Here is a 17,110-nt window from a genome sequence, read left to right as displayed (position 1 = left end):
ACAAAAAGTTGGTATGACCCTCTCATAACAAATAAGCTGGGTGTGGTGGCTCATATCTGCTAAGATATTTAGTCTCCAGGGCAAAGCATAAAGAGTGACATAGGGACTGTGGTGGGGAAGAGGCGGGGCAGGGTTCTGGTTATTTCTGAGACAGGGTCTCACTCACTTTCTGCCCAGGCTGACCTTGACCTGTGATTCTTTTGATCTCTGCCTTTATATAGCTAGGATTACAGGCATCAACAACCAGCATCTGGCTGGAGGAATTTCTGAGGGAATTCTGACCAAGTATGTACCTGTCCCTTAAACACAACTATTTTAAGGGGCGGGGAGAAGGTAAGGATTCAGTTCTTAGAGTCATTGTCCCAAGTTGTTATCACTTCATTACACATACATCAGGAGAAAAGAGTTTCGGGGTTCCTTTGAAAAGTGAGGAACCTCCCTTTGTGAGACGCACAACTCTTAGGTCAGGGTCTCCTCCTTCCTTAGACTCGTGGTAAAGCCCCAGGATCTAGCGTTCCACAGAAACTTCCATGTGGATTTTCCAGCAGTCATGTGGCTGTGTTGTAATTGGCCTGAGCCAATCCATTGCAAAGGGCAACCGCTTCCCCTTTTTCAGGAAGAAAAGCAGGTTTCAAATGTGAATTCTGCCTAGTCCTTCTCCTCCAGAAGTAAAGGACTTGGCACCTTCCCCTCTTCTATATCTGCAGTTTCTCCTCACACAGCCAGTGAGATCTGACCCAGATCTGCCCTCTCTCTTTATAAAGATGGCAGCCAACAGCTAGTGAGAGCTCTGTCCAGCAGTTTCTCCTAAAGCTCCTTTCTTTATGAATATGGAATTAAGTGGCTGGTGAGAGCTCTGCCCAGCTCTTCCTAGACCTCTCAGTGTACAACGAGAGTATCCTAAGTCCAAGGAGGCACTGGCTCTGGAAACGTCAGGTTCAGGAGGGAGACCCAGGACTGCATCTCTGCACAGTTCTACAGCCGACATTAGATGGCTAATGAGAAGGACCCTGTGAGCACAGTGGGAGATAACCAGGCCTCCAGAGGGGAAGAAAGGAAGATACAGAAAAGAAGAATCTCCTTAGACCCTATAGCCGACTTCCACTCCATCCTGCAACCACTGATGTCTAGTGGTGGTGCTTGGCTATTCTGTGTCTGCATAGCTGCTTACCTGTGGCTGCTGGGTGGTTAGGGGTCTCTGAGGAGACAGGACGGGAGTCCTGGACAGCAGCCGGTTCATCTTGCTGATGACCAGTTCAGTGATAAGTTGTCTGTCTTCCACCTGGTGTTCCCCAATCAGTGGCATGCTACAGTCCATGACCTGGAAGACAAGGCCCAGTTAAGGAAAGGGTCTGGAGACATGAGGCCTGCTGTTCCTTTGTCTCAGGCCCCTCCTATCTTCCTCCACTCAGGCCAGAGCCCAGCAAGATGGAGAGGACTGGCTAAAGGGAGTGGGAAGAGGGAGCAAGTGAGTGCAGGGAGGTCACAGCCTTGGGCTGGAAGTTTGCAGAGGGGCTGAGACATTAAGGGAGTCCCTTGATATATCTGGTGAAGAGCGGGCCCTTCACATCTCTGGCTTTTCATCGATACAACCTTTGTTTTCAAATCTGCTCTGCTCACCGAATGACCAGATTCCTGCCTTGCTTCTGACCTGGGATGTCTTCCTGTATGCCCCCCTCCCCTTATTTTTCCTGTTTCTCAAATCAAGGTCAACTGTTTGTTTCTGCTTAAGAAATGTCTAGGATCATAGACTCCATTATCCAACTCACTCATGCATGGAAGAAAATGGAGGGCCACCCGAGAGGGAAACCCTACCCATCCAAAAAGTTACATGCCACGTACCACAGGGGCGCCCACACAGTGTTTGCACCAAGTTTGGCCTCCGCGCTTGGGTGTTACTTCTTAGTGAGATATTCCTTGGGTCAGACTCACCTCAAAAATGTAGTCTTTCCCATCCTTTCCGTGGACAGCTTTGACAGCACAGATGTCTAGGCCACCAAACATCTCCGAGCAGGTATCTACCCATAATTTGTACCTAGAGGGATGGGAAGGATCCTGAGGCTGGGACATGAGCTCGCGTCAGCCTAAGTGAAGGCGAGATCGCCTATTCCCTGTCCTGATCCTTACCCCTCCCTCCCTTTCTACCTCTATCATGCCTGGTGCCTTCCTTTTCCGCTCTGTTTTCTCCACCTTGCCAATCCAAAGCAGCTCTTACCTCGTCAAGGAGGCTTTCCCTGGATAATCTAACGCATGTCTATCTACCGCCTCCTTTCTTGGAGCCTCTGGTACGTCGTCGTTACCTCATCTTTAGTACAGGACCCAGTCCTGCCGGGTAAGGTCAGCTGGATGCTTGGGACTGTGTTTTACTTGTTCCGTCTGTTCGGAGGCTCCCTCGTTTTTTTACGGCTCCTCCCCCCTCACTCACCTGTCTGACATGGCGATCTGCTCCAGCATTGCAGAACCAGTGTTGGTCTTCCAGTTCCCTGAGATGGAGGTCCTCCTGCAACAGGGCCCCACAAAGAAAGGACAGGCTATGAGCCCTACCCTCAAAAAAAAAGGCCATGAAACCTTCCAGAATTTTAGTTCACCGCTATGTTACCCACCTGTTCCTTCTACAAATAGCCTAGCGTCCGGCTGTCTCTGTCAAGCCCCCGCCTGTGATGCCTTCCTCTGCAAAAAGGTCTGGCTGATCTTTCAGGCAGAGGAGCTCTGACTGTCTGAAAGGCCTTTAGAACTTTTGCCTATACCCCACTTGAAGTCTTCTACTTTCTATTTTAGTTATTTGACCTTAGTCTTTAAACTAAGACTTGTCTCCTATTACATAACTCACCGGGGGTATGTAAGGAATATGTGCTCCTAAAAGTCTACTCACTCAGCACCTGGGCTGGCTAAGAGGATGCAAATGGAGGTGTGGCTCAAGTGGTAGGGCCAGCCTGGAGTGAAAAAGTTAAGGGAGATCACGCTGGTTCTGAATTCAAGTCCCAGTACTGACACACACGAAAAAAGAATACAAGAATGAACAGAGTTCCATTTGTCCTACGAATTCCTACAGGGTTTCTCATCTTGTAAACCTCCAACTGTTTCTTACTAGCAGATGCATTCATTCAGTCAACAGTTAAGAGCCACTTTGGTATTAGCAGTGTGGCTCTTGGTAAACCAGTTAACCTCACTGACCTCATCAGTCAAGCAGAGCCAAGAGCTTCAAGCCACTCACCTCTCCTCAAGCAGTGGTGACAGGTGGCTTGACTTTGACTCAATGAGATGCAGATGACCAAGTTCCTGGGTCTGGATTTGATCTTAACTGGATGGGTGACTGTTGGTCACGTTGCGTAGTCAGAAAGACCCATCTGAACAGGCCTAAGTAGTTCATTTCTGTCTTTTTAAGACAGGGAGGATCTTACTGTATAGACTTAGCTTCCCACATCCTAAGGTTATAGGCATGTGCCATCATGCCTGGTGTAACTTTTAAATTATTATTCTTCGCCCAGATATAATCATGGCGGAGGGGAGAGCCTAGAGAACAGAAAAGTCCTCCATGTGCCGTCTCTCATTCAGCACTATTTGGGGAGTGTTCATGCCAGTGCTCGGCTATCCTCTAGTGAGATCCTGATTTCAAACACTAAGAAACCCATATGGACAGTTTTTCAGGTGCCTAAGGCAACCTAGTAAGGCAACCAATGGATGACAAACATCTTCACACGTGGACAGTACTGACTTCTTTCCAAGGTGCTGACTTCTTTCACAAATTTCCTCACAAGAGCCTCACTTAAACCTCTTGCTGTAAGAAACCTGGAATTCTTCCTTTATTTTAAAAGCAAAGGCTTAGAAAGGTGACATGACTTGTCTAATATTGTATATTTAGTCAAAACAGATAACCAGAAATCTGCCGGATAAGGTGGCTGACATCCAGAAATCTGTCAGATAAAGTGGCTGACACCTACAATCCCAGCTTCACAAAAGACAAAGAACAGGAGGACTCTAGAGATCAAGAGAATCTCAGGAGACCAGTTAGGCAAAATGTTTGTAAAAACAATATCTCAAAAAAATCTGGGTGCAGTGATACACATCTATCATTCCAGCTACTTGGGAAGCATAAACGGGAGGATTATGGCCAACTTTGAAAACTAAAGGCCAGTAAAGGCTGGAGCATAGCTTGGTGGTAAAAAGCCTATCCAGCAAGCAGAGGACTCCAAACCCCAGCACTGCCACAAAAATACAACGAAATAAAACAAAATAATCCATCAATCCCTAATTCCTTCAGTGTGATGTGCTACACCCACTTTAAGACTCAGGGAAAACAATCGATGGAGTGCTTGCAAAACCTAAGTGGAAAGACAAAGATTAAAAACCCTACTAGAAATACTCTGTCTTTCATTCATTAGTGGTTTACAATTGTGTTCCCGCTGACAGCAAGGACAGTCAGTCACCCACTTCCATGCCCACAGCACAAAGCCTTCATACACAGGATCTCAAAAGCTTTGAGTGTTGGAGGAAGAGGGAGGCCTGGGGGGGGGGGGTGGTGGTGGAGGGGGGCTGGCAGAGAAAGATGAAAGGGATGACATTTATTAATTGTACTTATAAATTGCTTTGTTGGATGGTATCTCCTTTGTACTTAAAGATGATAAAATAATTAAGAGATCTCTGAGTAAATAATAACACACTTATATCTGTGTGGCACTTGGAAATTTGCTAAGTTCCCAAAGATGTCATACCTTTCTCTGAAACACTGGGCACAATCCACAGAGGTTCCCTCTCTAGGCCGTGGGGGCAGTGGAAACATGCACGGCCCCTCAAGGGTGGGCTCAACTGCTCCTAGAATTACGGGTCATGTGATCGCCACAGAAGGTCCCTGGTTTGGCCTGATGACAAGGGAACCAGGACCTCTTTCCACCAAGCACTGCTGCCCCAGGATCTCTAGTGGGAGAGCTGGGTACAGGGTAAATCTCAAGGCTTATCTTAGCTACTTCTGAGGGCAGGAATAAAGACGAGAATCCGGAGAAGCGAGGTGGTGGGAGAGAAGCCAGGGGGCCTACACATTCTTCCAAATACCTGACGGCCTATTACAAGAAAGCAAGTAAGTGTTATCCAAAGTTTCTCTGGCCTCCCCCTCCCTCAGCCAGTGTTTGGGATTTCTCCTTCCTGATGCATCATTTTATATTGCTTTGGAAACTTTACATACCCTTTACATTTTGGGGGTCTTCTTGCAGGGATCAAAATATTCTTGTTTCCATGATCAATTTCATATTTAGGGCATTCAAAATGAAAAGATAGGGTATCTGTTTGCTTAGGTGTCCGAAAATATGTATTTTTTTCTATTCAAGTTTATAGAATATTTGTTCAAACTTCTGTCTTACATTGTGTTCATGTTAAGATCTAACTTAAGCCAGGAGCCAGTGGCTCATGTCTGTAATCCTAGCTACTCAGGATTATGTTTCAAAGTCGGCCCCAGAGCCATGAGACTCTTACCTCCAATCAACCACCAAAGAAGCCGGAAGCAGAGCTGCGGCAAGTGGTAGAGTGCTATCCTTGAGCAAAAAAGCTCAGGGATAGGGCCCAGGCCCTGGGTTCAAGCCTGAGGACCAGTGCACACACAGCACCCATGTATGTGCATGTGCGTGCACACACACAACACACAAGCAAACTTAAAATCCTTTCTGGGAGCAGGCTGACTTAGAATATAAAAATCACAAACTTAAAAAAAAGGGAAATGTGGTACTACCACATAATGGAATTTTACACAGCCATTATAAAGAATAATATCGTGTCATTTGCAGGGAAATGAATGGACCTAGAACAAATCATGTTAAGTGAGGTAAGCCAAGCTCAGAGAGACAAACAGTGCATGTTTTCTCTCCTATGCAGAAGCCAGATCTAAAACACACTGAGACATGATAAATTATACACAACTCTAGTCATTCACACACAGTGAGACTGAGAGAGGACACTCTCAGGGGAGGAACACAAAGATGTAATTATGCCTCTGTAACTCTGATCATATAAAATAGTATTGATTGAAATGAATTCCAGGAAAGAGGGAAAGAAGAAATCCAATCAATCAAAGTCAGAACAAAAGTCTTGGTTGGGGGTGTTCCAGTGTTAGAGTGTCTGTTTAGCATGTATGAAGTCCTGTATTCCATTCCCAGCACCAGCACAACAGTGTGCATTCATACACGTATGCACGTACACACAGCGCAACCCGAATCACAATAAAACCCTGGCCCCGTGCCTCACCTCTCTCTCTCTCTCTCTCTCTCTCACTCTCTCTCTCTCTCAGAGGTCTGAGCTGGGGGGTGGGGGGAGGGAAAAGAGCATCTCACTACCTCTACCAGTTAACGGGTATAGACAGTGACGAGAAGGGCCAAGGCAGAGCGATGAAAGCAGGTGAGGAAGGGACTGGAAGGCTGCGAACCCTTGATACGTGGCAAAGGTCAAACTTACCCATTAAGACTCTTTGTAAGGGAAATACCATCTTAACTTTTTTTTTTACCAAATGGGAGGCTAATGTTTTCAAAAATTAATTCTAAGCCATTTGTATGCCTATGTGTATTATGGAAGACTGGCAGTCTCGAAATCTCACGGGGGCAACTGTAGCTTTCCATTTTGCCAAAAGGAAGAGTTAAGTGGGAAAATCACTATTCTGTAGCATTTCCAGGTCAGTTACTTGAATTAGGAGTTTAACTTTTTTGTGTGTGCTTCAGCAGTCTAGTAAAGCATAGGAATCCTTTTCCAAGTACAAAATAAATAAGGTATAAATATATTAAGTAAAGTACATAGGATGACAAAGGTACCTAACTAGAGTTATTAAAAATATTAAACAAATAAATAGGTGATGAGTAAAATATACACTTCTGCAAATAAGAAGATGTAGTAGCAGAACTAAAAACTACCATGGTTTTAAAGTACTGATCAGAGGAATGAGATCTAGAGGTACATGTTACAACTGTCACGTGAATGACACAAGAAGTTCTATGATCACCTTTAGTGACAAAGTCCTACACACTCCCACTACTGCAGTCTGCAGCTGGAGTTTCTAGTCACAACTGGAGGCCAGTGAAAAGGAGTATTCATTGTATTTCTCATCTGAGTTCACGGGTGACTTATATAAAGAATCCCTAACTTAGGTGGCTTCCTCTCTCTCTGGTTTCTCTTATGGGCCAGAGGAGATTAAGTGGAGACGAAATGAAGATGCCTTCCTATTCCTACTCACATGTAAGCCTTGTAGTTGTTGCCAATCTTCTGGACCCGGATGTCGTACTTGGCATCGATGAACGGCTCTGCTGTAGCATACGTCTGGGTGAGGGCCACTACACTAGCAATGTCCTGGAAGTCATAGTGGTTTTCCACTTTGACCTAATGGTGGAGTAAGGCAGAGAGGGAGAAAGAGTGACACATACAGACACTGAGAAGTCACAAGGGGCTTGGAGCCTTCAAACCAATCACCATGCTTCCAACTCCGGCATAAACATCTCCCAAGAAGGCCCCTTCTCTCTAGCCTCCCTTCCTAGGCTGCAGCAGCCAGACCTGCAGCAAGGACCCAAGGGATGGGCCAGATGGCTTGTCCTCTGCTTGTTGAAAGAGGTGTGACTGGGCAGCACTCCTCTCTCCCAAAGGGCAAGACTGCATCTCAAGAAATCATTCAGGAACACAGAGAAAAGAGCAGTCCACTTCGGGCTTTCTGGAAAATGCCCTTCTCCGCACAAACCCAGAGCTGAAGGGCCTCCTGCCTTACCTTGCCCATGCCTGAGTGAGCATGGCCAATCTTCACCACCACAGGGAACGTGGGCAGTGTCAGCTGAAAGCAGAGAAGGAAAGAAGGAACTGGTCAGAATGTGCCTGTCTCTAGGGAAGCCTACAAATAATTTTCTCAAGAACAACCTTGAGCATTCTTTGTTTGTTTTGTTTTGTTTTGCCAGTCCTGGGCCTTGAACTCAGGACCTGAGCACTGTCCCTGGCTACTTTTTGCTCAAGGCTAGCACTCTGCCACTTGAGCCACAGCACCACTTCTGGCCTTTTCTATAGATGTGGTGCTGGGGAAATCGAACCCAGGGCTTCATGTATACGAGGCAAGCACTGTACCACTAGGCCATATTCCCAGCCCACTTTGAGCATTCTTTAGAGAACAAGTCCAACCTACTTCCTTATAAACTAAAAAACTGAGCCCACAGAATGACAGTGACCTGCCCAAGGTCACAGCATGTTATAGGACCAGCTCTGAAGATTCTATTCTTGCATTTGGTACTCTCTATCCCTCGCAGCTTCCATCTCTTCTGCATTATACAAACCCTGGGCAGGACTAAACTACCACTAAAGACATTAAAAAAAATACTATCTTTGAAAGGGTAAATTTTACTGAATGTAAAGTGTACCCCAATCAGCCTGAATTTTTGTGGATCTATCTTTACCATCTTAATGTACCCCTTCATCTCCAGCTTTCCTGTGCTGAGCTGGGCTGTCCTCTCCCTCATTTACACTCTTCTCTGCTTACCAGCCTCTGAAACTCACTGCAAAGCACAGCTTAGTAGCTTAGTATACCAAGGCCTACTTCCATCTGGTGTGGGGTTTGTGGAGGAGAAATGGTTTAAGAACTCAGTATACTTATCCTTGGAAAGACATCATTAAAGTAAACCCTTTATATGGTAGCTCAAGAGAGAGGAACAATAAAATCTAAAGGCAGAATTACCCTTTACAGTCTGGGTTCCAAGCTGTAACAAAATGTAGGTGGAAGAAGTAGTGTGGTGGAGGAGACAGCACACACAGGGCCACTTGGCTTCTAGGCTTCTCTGTCAAAAACTTTCTGCAAGTTGCTTTACATCAACGAGTCCCAGCCTCCGTCTCTCAAGTGAGACAGAACCGAATGCCTTCAATAACAACCCTGCTTTGGTTTGGAGCACTGTATAAAGAACCAATCTGCACACCAACTTGGCCCTATCATCTTTCTCAGCCTGACTCAGTTCTCTTCCAATTTGTTTGTCAAACATCACTAGTACTGCCCGAGGAAAGGCATCCTCTAAAGAAAACTAGGTGAAAAGTCAGGTTCTCATGGAAGTTAGGCATAACGAGATGTTTGAGAGAATCTGATCTGAGGACTTCAACATTCCTGGTCAAGGCCAACAGAGGCTGCGGCAAAGACTTGCTTTAGGAATTATGTACCTCAGAGCTGAGGATGACACCTGATGGGAGGCCACTTGCCTGCCACATTCGAGGCCCTGGGCTTGAAAGAGAAAGGAACAAAGTAGCTCAACCTTGTTTTATGAAGAAAAAGTTATGAAGCTCACAAAACTATCTGGTGGTAGAATCAGAATGTCCACTCCTGTGACACCTGCAGCAGTAATGCTATAGGTCTCTATGGACCCCTGTGTGCCATGTTAACCAATGGTGGGCCCGGCTAGCTTCTTGGTTTTGATCTCGCTCGCCTTCTACACCATGACATAGTCTCCAGCAGGCAGTGACAGGAATTAAGAACCAGTGTCACAAGGCTTTAGGTCCAAAGCCTGCCTTCGACGACAGGTCCCCATGTGTTTGGAGCCCCCACCGAGAGCACTGCCTCAGCTATCTGCACAGTGAAGGCTTGGGCTGTGAGAAAAGTGTTTCTAAAGCTCTGGCTGCTTCTCTGACATTCCCTCCCCACCCCCCAGCTGACAGAGCCAAGACACACACAACACACACACACACACACACACCACACACACATACACACACACACACACACCAACTTTCTCTGTCCTATTCCCTAACTGTTTGCTGTTGCTTTGGAGCCTCATAAATAGGGCATTGAAAACACTTCCTGCAGCTGAAAGAAGCCCTGAGTGGCCTGTCTCATTCCCAGCGTGCAGCCCGGCGAGGAGTCGTCCTTCTCTGTCACTGTCTCTTTGCCTGTTAGAATTCTGTCTGCCTCTCTCCGACTTGGGCATGCCGCGCCCTCTCGGTGCCTCTCCTCGCTCGCTCCTTCCGTGGGAATGGCAGTGTCTCCATCTTTCTGCTCGCGCATGGCTTCATTGCTCTTTCTGTCTTCCTGCCCTGGACACCATCCCTTCTCCTAGCACCTGCCCTCTGTTTCCCGAGGGCTTAGCTGCTCAGGCTCTCCAGGCTTTGCTCTTCAGTGTAGTCTGTCAGTCAGGAGGGCCTTGGGCCCTGCAGCTGTGGGTGGGCCTCTAGCCAAAGGAGGGCGGAACCCATCCGAGGGGGACTGGTCCCAGAGCCACCTCATAAAGCCAGGGAAGAGGGCCGCCAGGCTTTCTGGAGGAGCCGTTTCCACCCACTGCCACACTGCTCAAGGCTTAGTTGGGGGCTCTGCAGTGTCATGCCCTGGAGCCCCTGGGCTGTGCCAAGCTGGGCACTGCTCCTGCTGCGGCTACTGGCCCTGCTGCGGCCCCCCGGGCTGGGAGACGCGTGCAGCTGTGCGCCCGCGCACCCCCAGCAGCACGTCTGCCACTCTGCACTTGGTGAGTCTGAGGCCCACGAGGCCCACAACAGGGGCGGCGGCGGGAGGGCTGGTGTAGGGCTCTGGACTGGAAGTCTCGAGGGAAATAAAGACTCACCTCTGCCACGCTGTAATTGTGCCGTATCGATGCATGCGATGTCACTGGGACTGTCCGGTTACTATTCCGAACTACTAAATTAGTGTGTCTGTGTGCCTGTGGAGGGTGTGTGTGCGTGTGCGTGTGTGTGTGTGTGTGTGTGTGACTGCACTGTAATACCATCTCTCTGTCCAGGCCTATAACTGAGGTTACCAACCAGCATACACCTCAACACACACCTTTTTGCTTTCCTTTCCCTGCCTTCTCATGGTTAAATTCCTTGTGAGCTACCGTTCACCCTTCAATGTCTAACCAAGGTCTCCACTTCCCTGAAAGCTTCCCGACTCCTTGATGTCACTACAGCATCTCCAATACCTCTGTGCCCCTCCTGTGCTGGGCTATTGCTCCTTATTTTCTTGTGTGCTGTTATTCTTATATGTAAGTTCTCCTCTAGACCAAGAGTTCTGCAGGATGGGAACCCTGTCTTAATCACACATGGGAGGTCTTGTGTTACCATAAAGCCAGACACAGAAAAGACCTTTCCTAAGTAGTTTTTATGTTTTAGCAAGGATTTTAGTATAATGGGAAAAATGAAAAAAAGGAGAAATATTTCCTGTTCCCCATGCAAAAAAATGGAAGTAATGAATTCTAGTTGTGTTTTTGTTTTGTTTTGTTTCCAGTCCTGGGGCTTGGACTCAGGACCTGAGCACTGTCCCTGGCTTCTTTCTGCTCAAGGCTAGCACTCTACCACTTGAGCCACAGCACCACTTGTGGCTTTGTTTTATTTTTTTCTGTATATGTGGTGCTGCGGAATCAAACCCAGGGCTTCATATATGCGAGGCGAGCGCTCTACCACTGGGCCATATTCCCAGCCCAAGACTCCAACTTTTGACTAATGCCCCAGTGGTGGGATCAGAATATTTATTAACTCAATAAACATATTAACACACTGGGTGAACTCTGACCCTTGGAGCTACATCAACACATGGTCCTCGCGCCTTCTACTCCTGTCTCCTATCCTCCTGACTGGTGATGGAGAACCAGATCTTTCCAAACTCACGGGTTAAAATGGCCAAGAAAGCACTGAGGTTGAGGATCTAACCACCCTGAGGGGTTTGGAACCTGGAATGACCGCAGAGCAGGCGTTTCTAGCTCCCACTCTCACATCCATCACACTGCTCACAACCAATAATGCCTCAAACAAGAACTCCCTCATCATCCTCAGCTCAGGTGTATCACTCCCACAGTGCTGAAAGTTCCCTCTTTTCTCTTCCCATGCAGTGATTCGGGCCAAAATCTCCAGTGAGAAGGTAGTTCCTGCCAGTGCAGACCCTGCTGACCCTGAAAAGATGATGCGGTATGAGATCAAACAGATAAAGGTACATGGGGGGGGTCAGGTCAGGGCAATGACCCTCAGGGGCTGGCACAAGGAGAGGCTGTTCTCTAAGAGGGGTGGTGGGGCTGTAAGGGACAGGCACTGCAGCTCAGTGGTCCTCAGGAATGCTCAAGCGGAACTAGAGGAGATGATGGGGACAGGCCCATAGAATCCAAATGATGGGGCAGGACAGGACAGGGTACACCTTGGTGTCCACGTGGTCTGACAGCTGTTTATACACAAGGTCACTAGGGACCGCCTCTTTCGATGGAATCAGTCAAGGTTTGGAAATTTTTTTAAAGACAGATACAACTTGGTAGAGCCATCTGCATACCGTCTGTATACCAACTAGCACATTGCTTCATTTTTCAGACCAAGAAATGAGAAACTTTTGTCTGTTAATATATATTTCTCCTCACGGACCTGGTATTTCTTTTTGTAATTGCCTTTCAGATGTTTAAAGGGTTTGAGAAAGTCAAGGATGTTCAATATATCTACACACCGTTTGACTCCTCACTCTGTGGGGTGAGACTAGAAGCCAACAGCCAAAAGCAGTATCTGCTGACCGGTAAGTTTCAGGCAGGAATTGCCTGAGAAAGTTAGTGACACGGAAGCCAGGGCCTTCTTTGAGCAGTGGGTTGAGTCCAGTGGCATTTTTTTCTTCGACTTAAGACACAGCTGTGACTGTGATAAACTAGTAAGCTCCTTTTAATTTATGAGTTTGTTACAGTGATCTTGGCCACTGAGTCGTTATATTAAGAATAAGTCTAGGGTGGCTAGTTTCAACAGGAAACAGTTTTAGTTGGTGTAGGATTTTTGGCACGTAAGCCAAAATCTGCTCTCTGAAGCTTCCCCTTAGGTGTTCACGACTCTGCCTTTGCACAAGCACTAACGGGGGCCTGTGCCTACCATGGCTCTCCATGAACTTGGGCCCAGGCAAGCCTCTTTCATACTGAATTGTTAGGATTAAACAGTTCAAGAGACACACAAGAGTTCTACTCTGTAAATGAATGAGTGTAACCCTACATGATGCTGGAATTCAGGGAAAAGAGGCACTTGGGGGGCTGCAAAGGAAGGGAGGGAGAGAGGAAAGGCAGGCAGGCAAAGGTTGGAAGGAGCTTGATTGCTAAAGCAAGGGAACTTTCCTATGGGGAAAGATTCGCCAAGGTAAGCACCCATAGGACAGGAAATGGATAGGTTAGATACTGGGAAAGACTGAAGAAGAGAAGAGAACCTATTCTTTACCGAACACCTTTTAGCCTACAGCAGTACTGGGAACTCTATAGACATTCTCATATTTAATCTTGACAACAATGTTATTATGCCTATCCTCTAGGCTCTACCTCTTTAAGGTAACACTGCTAGAAATAATATATAAGGGAAGGGGGTCCATTCAGAGTTAGTCTCTCTCTCTCCCTCTCTCTCTTTCTCCCTCCCTCCCTCCCCTCCCTCCTTTTGCAGTGCTGGGTATCAAAGTGAGGCCTCATGCTTCCTAGGCAAACACTCTACAACTGAGCAACATCCCTGACCCTCTAGTGTGATTTTAATCCCACTTTCTCTTCACCATACTAAAAGAAAAGGATCCCACAATTTTACCTTTTACAAACATAACGTGCTGGTCTCCTTGCTACAGAAGTCACTGGTTTTCCTGTCCCTTCATTGAGCCCCATTTCTCACTGCCACTGAAAAGGCACTGGGGGGCTAGAGTGTACTAAGTGGCAGAATATGTGCTTAGCATGAATGAGGCCCAGGTTCAATACCCAGCACAAAAGCAAAATTCAAACAATGCAAAGGCAATAAAGTGGCTGCAGTTCTGGGCTTTTTAAAGACTTGGGCTCTAAGAATAAGCTCTCTTCTGTCTTCCCACAAAGGCCAGGTCCTGGGTGATGGAAAGGTCTTCATCCATCTGTGCAACTACATTGAGCCCTGGGAGGACCTGTCCTTGGTGCAGAGGGAAAGTCTGAATCATCACTATCTTCTGAACTGTGGCTGCCAAGTAAGAGAATGTCATTTCTAAGGTCTTTGAGGGGGCGGGGTGGGGGGAGGTCTTGAGCCTTGTAACCTCGCCCTTCATGTATGCCTTCACTCATATAAATTTGTAAGTGTGACTTACTATGCTACATTTGACACGCGACATGGGCACTGGAGTGGGAAAGCAACAACCTCTACAGTCCCCAATCTTAAAAATGCTTCTCTTTTAGCTAGGAAAGCAGCCATCAAGTAAGACAGACAGAGGTGACACTAACATAGCCATCATTTAAACAGAGTCTAAGTTGGGCTTGGTGGAGCACACCTGTAACCCCATCGTTGAGGAGGCTGAGGCAGGAGAATCACAAGTTTAAGGCCAGTCTGGGCTACACAGTAAGACCTTGACTCAAACAACAACCACAACAACAACAACGCAATTCTGACTTATACAAACATAATGCATTAATCCTAACAACAACAATAACAACAACCCACAAGAAAAAATGAACAAAGGGAGAGGGAGACAAAGACTACACTTTGCCAGGCTCTGTAACAGTCAATCTATTGTAGAATTTTAACTTAGTCTCTACAAGACATTTGTGAAGAATTATTCTTTCCATTTAAGATAAAATAATGCTCTGGGAAGAAAAGTTACTTGCTCAATGTCAGTGGTACAGGGCCACACAGGGCTGATTCCAGAGATGACTACAGGCAGTACTACTCATAGGGAGTATGGGGAAGGAGAATTCGGAGGTCAGTTTGGGGACTAGAAACAGGTTCATACCACAAGGGCAGTCGATAAGGGCTATGAGGACACATGGGAGTCTGAGAGGCACCAGTGAAAAATGAAGTTCATTCTACTCACTCTGACGATGTGCTGTCATGACTAGATCACCACCTGCTATTCAGTGCCCTGCACCATCTCCGCCCCCAATGAGTGCCTCTGGACAGACTGGCTGTTAGAACGGAAGCTCTATGGGTACCAGGCCCAGCATTACATCTGCATGAAACATGTCGATGGCACCTGCACTTGGTACCGGAGCCACCTGCACCTCAGGAAGGAGCTTGTTGACATCATCCAGCCCTAGTAGGAAATAGTGACTGCCTCGGCCCTTCAAAATCCTGACAACCAAAACCATCCTCTTTTCCCCTCTGGAGCTCTGATCATCACCACCTGCTCTGTTGCTGCTACCCAACAGAAAGTGACAAGTAGACAGCCGGACCAGCATCATGGCGGGAATGGACCAGGTTGCAGCTTGTGCCTAAGCCTCCAGCCCACAACCTGGGGGCTGAGGAAGGTAGCTTGCTTTTCTGACACGTCCTCCGACCTTCTCCTCTGTAGCCCAAGTCCCACTAGTCTATCTTCTACTTATTACTCCAACTTTGATTCTGGCTTAGTTTACCTTCCAAAGCCAGGACTATTCTCTTTTCTCTTCAGGAAAATGTGATTTTCTTTTTCTTAACTGACATAATAAGGTGGAAATGGAGCCTAAGACACCTGTGAGATGGAGCAGCCTTGTGATGTATACTAGCAGAGGCATGTTGCCGTATCATGAATGGTTTGATTGGCAGAAATGAAATGAACAATATACTATGACTGTGCGTCCTTTACAACTATTGTTTCAACTCATCTTAATACTCTAGTACATATTACATACTACATACTACATATCTGCTTGGTAGAGTGGCTAAGGGGATTCAGATAGTCTAACCTCCCTCCCTATGCTGCAATGCCACACTACATCTGGCAGGCCTAGCCCAGTTAGCATACTTCTTTGAACAAAAGTAGACTTACTAAGGATAGACTTTTTCCCTTCAGGTTAAATATCTCTAGTGCCCTCAAATGAGGTCCACATGGTTTCTCTGCTGCCTCTTAGGTTACTAATGTCTTAATTTCTATCTCATCATATTTTTCAAACTGAAAAAAGCTTTTGTCTTATAGAGTTGACATCCCTCATGCATCTGCTCTGGATACCTCTTCTCTTGAGGATAGAAGACAAGAAAGAAACAACACAATGACCCTCTGGGGAAAGATGCTAGAGGAGAAATACACCTTGTACTTGTGGCTATTTTTTTCAGTGGTCAGGTCTGCAAGCATTAGAGGAGAAGAAGGCCAGCTCTAATCCTGCAGAGTAGAGACCCTCCCCCTTTCAGTTCCATCTCCTCACTGCTGTGTCTTGGGCTGTCTGAGAGCTCCAGCTACAGGGATCTGAGGGCTGCTCAGCCTCTGCATGCCTTCCTGGCTTACCCTAGTTGGAAAACCATGGTATTGACACCATGATTTGTAAAGGACAAAGATTTAAATTCCCAAAGCCTCTTCCTGCGGAAATTCAGGCAAATATAATGGAGAGACCTTCCTCCCTCCCTCCCTCCCTCCCTCCCTCCCTCCCTCCCTCCCTCCCTCCCGTCCTTCTTTCTTTCTTTCTAAGTTGCCATCTATTCAGCAGGAACATGTACAAGGTACCAGAAGAAGGCTCCGGATTCACAAAAATGCTAAAAACAGAGGGGGAACAAACATGAGCTCTGTCGCAGAGCACAACGCTTGGCAGGCTTTGGCAGGGAGCTTCCCCTGGGGGGGTAAGCAGGATCTCACCAGCCTTGGGCAGAAAGTGTAGGAATTGGAAAATCAGAACATGAGCTCCAGGTTGCTCTGGAAGAAGCACATTAGCAATGGTCTCCTTAACAACAACCATCCCATCTCTGTGTCTCCTGATCTCCTTCGAGGACTTAAGCATAGCGTTATCCTAGCTGTATCCTGGTGAGGAGGTTAGACAAGGGAGTAGAAGTCTGGAGAGAAACAACAGGAGGAACACTTTATATCTCAGGTGTGCTATATATTTCTAGAAGGTTTGTACTTGAGAGAATTTCACTTAAGTTTTGTGCATACCATATTAGATATCCTAGGTTAAGGATAGTTGCGTTCACCTGACTGCTTGGGAAACTGGCACCCAGCAAAGGAATGTCACTTGTACAATGGCACATGACAAGGCTGGAGTTAAACCTAAAGTAATGAGATCTTCTGGTTGCTCATCTACAGGTCTGCTCCTCTCAGACTGATTAAACTGCCCTTCTTTCTGCTGTTCCCAATCTTATCTCCAGAACATAAAATCAAAAGGCTCTAGCTAAAATGGAGCTTATCACAATTACACCCCAGAATGGCTTGCTATGCAAAAACCTCCTCAGGGCCTCATAGTTACCGTGTAAGCAGGCTCAGGGGATAGACAGCAGGGACTCAGGTCCCCGCTCAGCT

The 17,110-nt window shown here is 46.8% G+C and overlaps 2 protein-coding genes across 2 annotated transcripts in view; one reads left to right on the top strand and one right to left on the bottom strand.

The window, feature by feature from the left end:
- Syn2 (synapsin II) overlaps positions 1-17,110 on the bottom strand; it is a 110,364-nt gene that overhangs the window by 15,941 nt on the left and 77,313 nt on the right. Inside the window, exons 6-10 of the mRNA XM_048356288.1 lie at positions 7,730-7,792; positions 7,208-7,350; positions 2,426-2,500; positions 1,933-2,035; positions 1,172-1,321 (exon numbers count right to left, since the gene is read on the bottom strand). Of these exons, the coding sequence (XP_048212245.1) occupies positions 1,172-1,321; positions 1,933-2,035; positions 2,426-2,500; positions 7,208-7,350; positions 7,730-7,792 (534 nt within the window). The remainder of the gene's footprint in view (positions 1-1,171; positions 1,322-1,932; positions 2,036-2,425; positions 2,501-7,207; positions 7,351-7,729; positions 7,793-17,110) is intronic.
- Timp4 (TIMP metallopeptidase inhibitor 4) lies at positions 9,965-16,267 on the top strand. The gene is made up of 5 exons (XM_048356289.1): positions 9,965-10,442; positions 11,799-11,896; positions 12,346-12,460; positions 13,764-13,888; positions 14,751-16,267. Exons 1-5 carry the CDS (start codon positions 10,301-10,303, stop codon positions 14,946-14,948), a joined length of 678 nt encoding a protein of 225 aa, XP_048212246.1. The 5' UTR covers positions 9,965-10,300; the 3' UTR covers positions 14,949-16,267.

This window comes from Perognathus longimembris, chromosome 10, assembly GCF_023159225.1.
Source record: "Perognathus longimembris pacificus isolate PPM17 chromosome 10, ASM2315922v1, whole genome shotgun sequence".
NCBI lineage: Eukaryota > Metazoa > Chordata > Mammalia > Rodentia > Heteromyidae > Perognathus > Perognathus longimembris.
The sequence above is the reverse complement of the archived record's forward strand: the minus strand, read 5'-3'. Positions and strand labels throughout refer to the sequence as shown.

Excerpts from the sequence above, each read along its gene's own strand:
- Timp4 (XM_048356289.1), top strand. The coding sequence starts at position 10,301 with ATGCCCTGGAGCCCCTGGGCTGTGCCAAGCTGGGCACTGCTCCTGCTG. Across the intron at positions 12,461-13,763 it reads AAAGCAGTATCTGCTGACCG|GCCAGGTCCTGGGTGATGGA; the intron begins GTAAGTTTCAGG and ends CTTCCCACAAAG. Across the intron at positions 13,889-14,750 it reads TTCTGAACTGTGGCTGCCAA|ATCACCACCTGCTATTCAGT; the intron begins GTAAGAGAATGT and ends TGTCATGACTAG.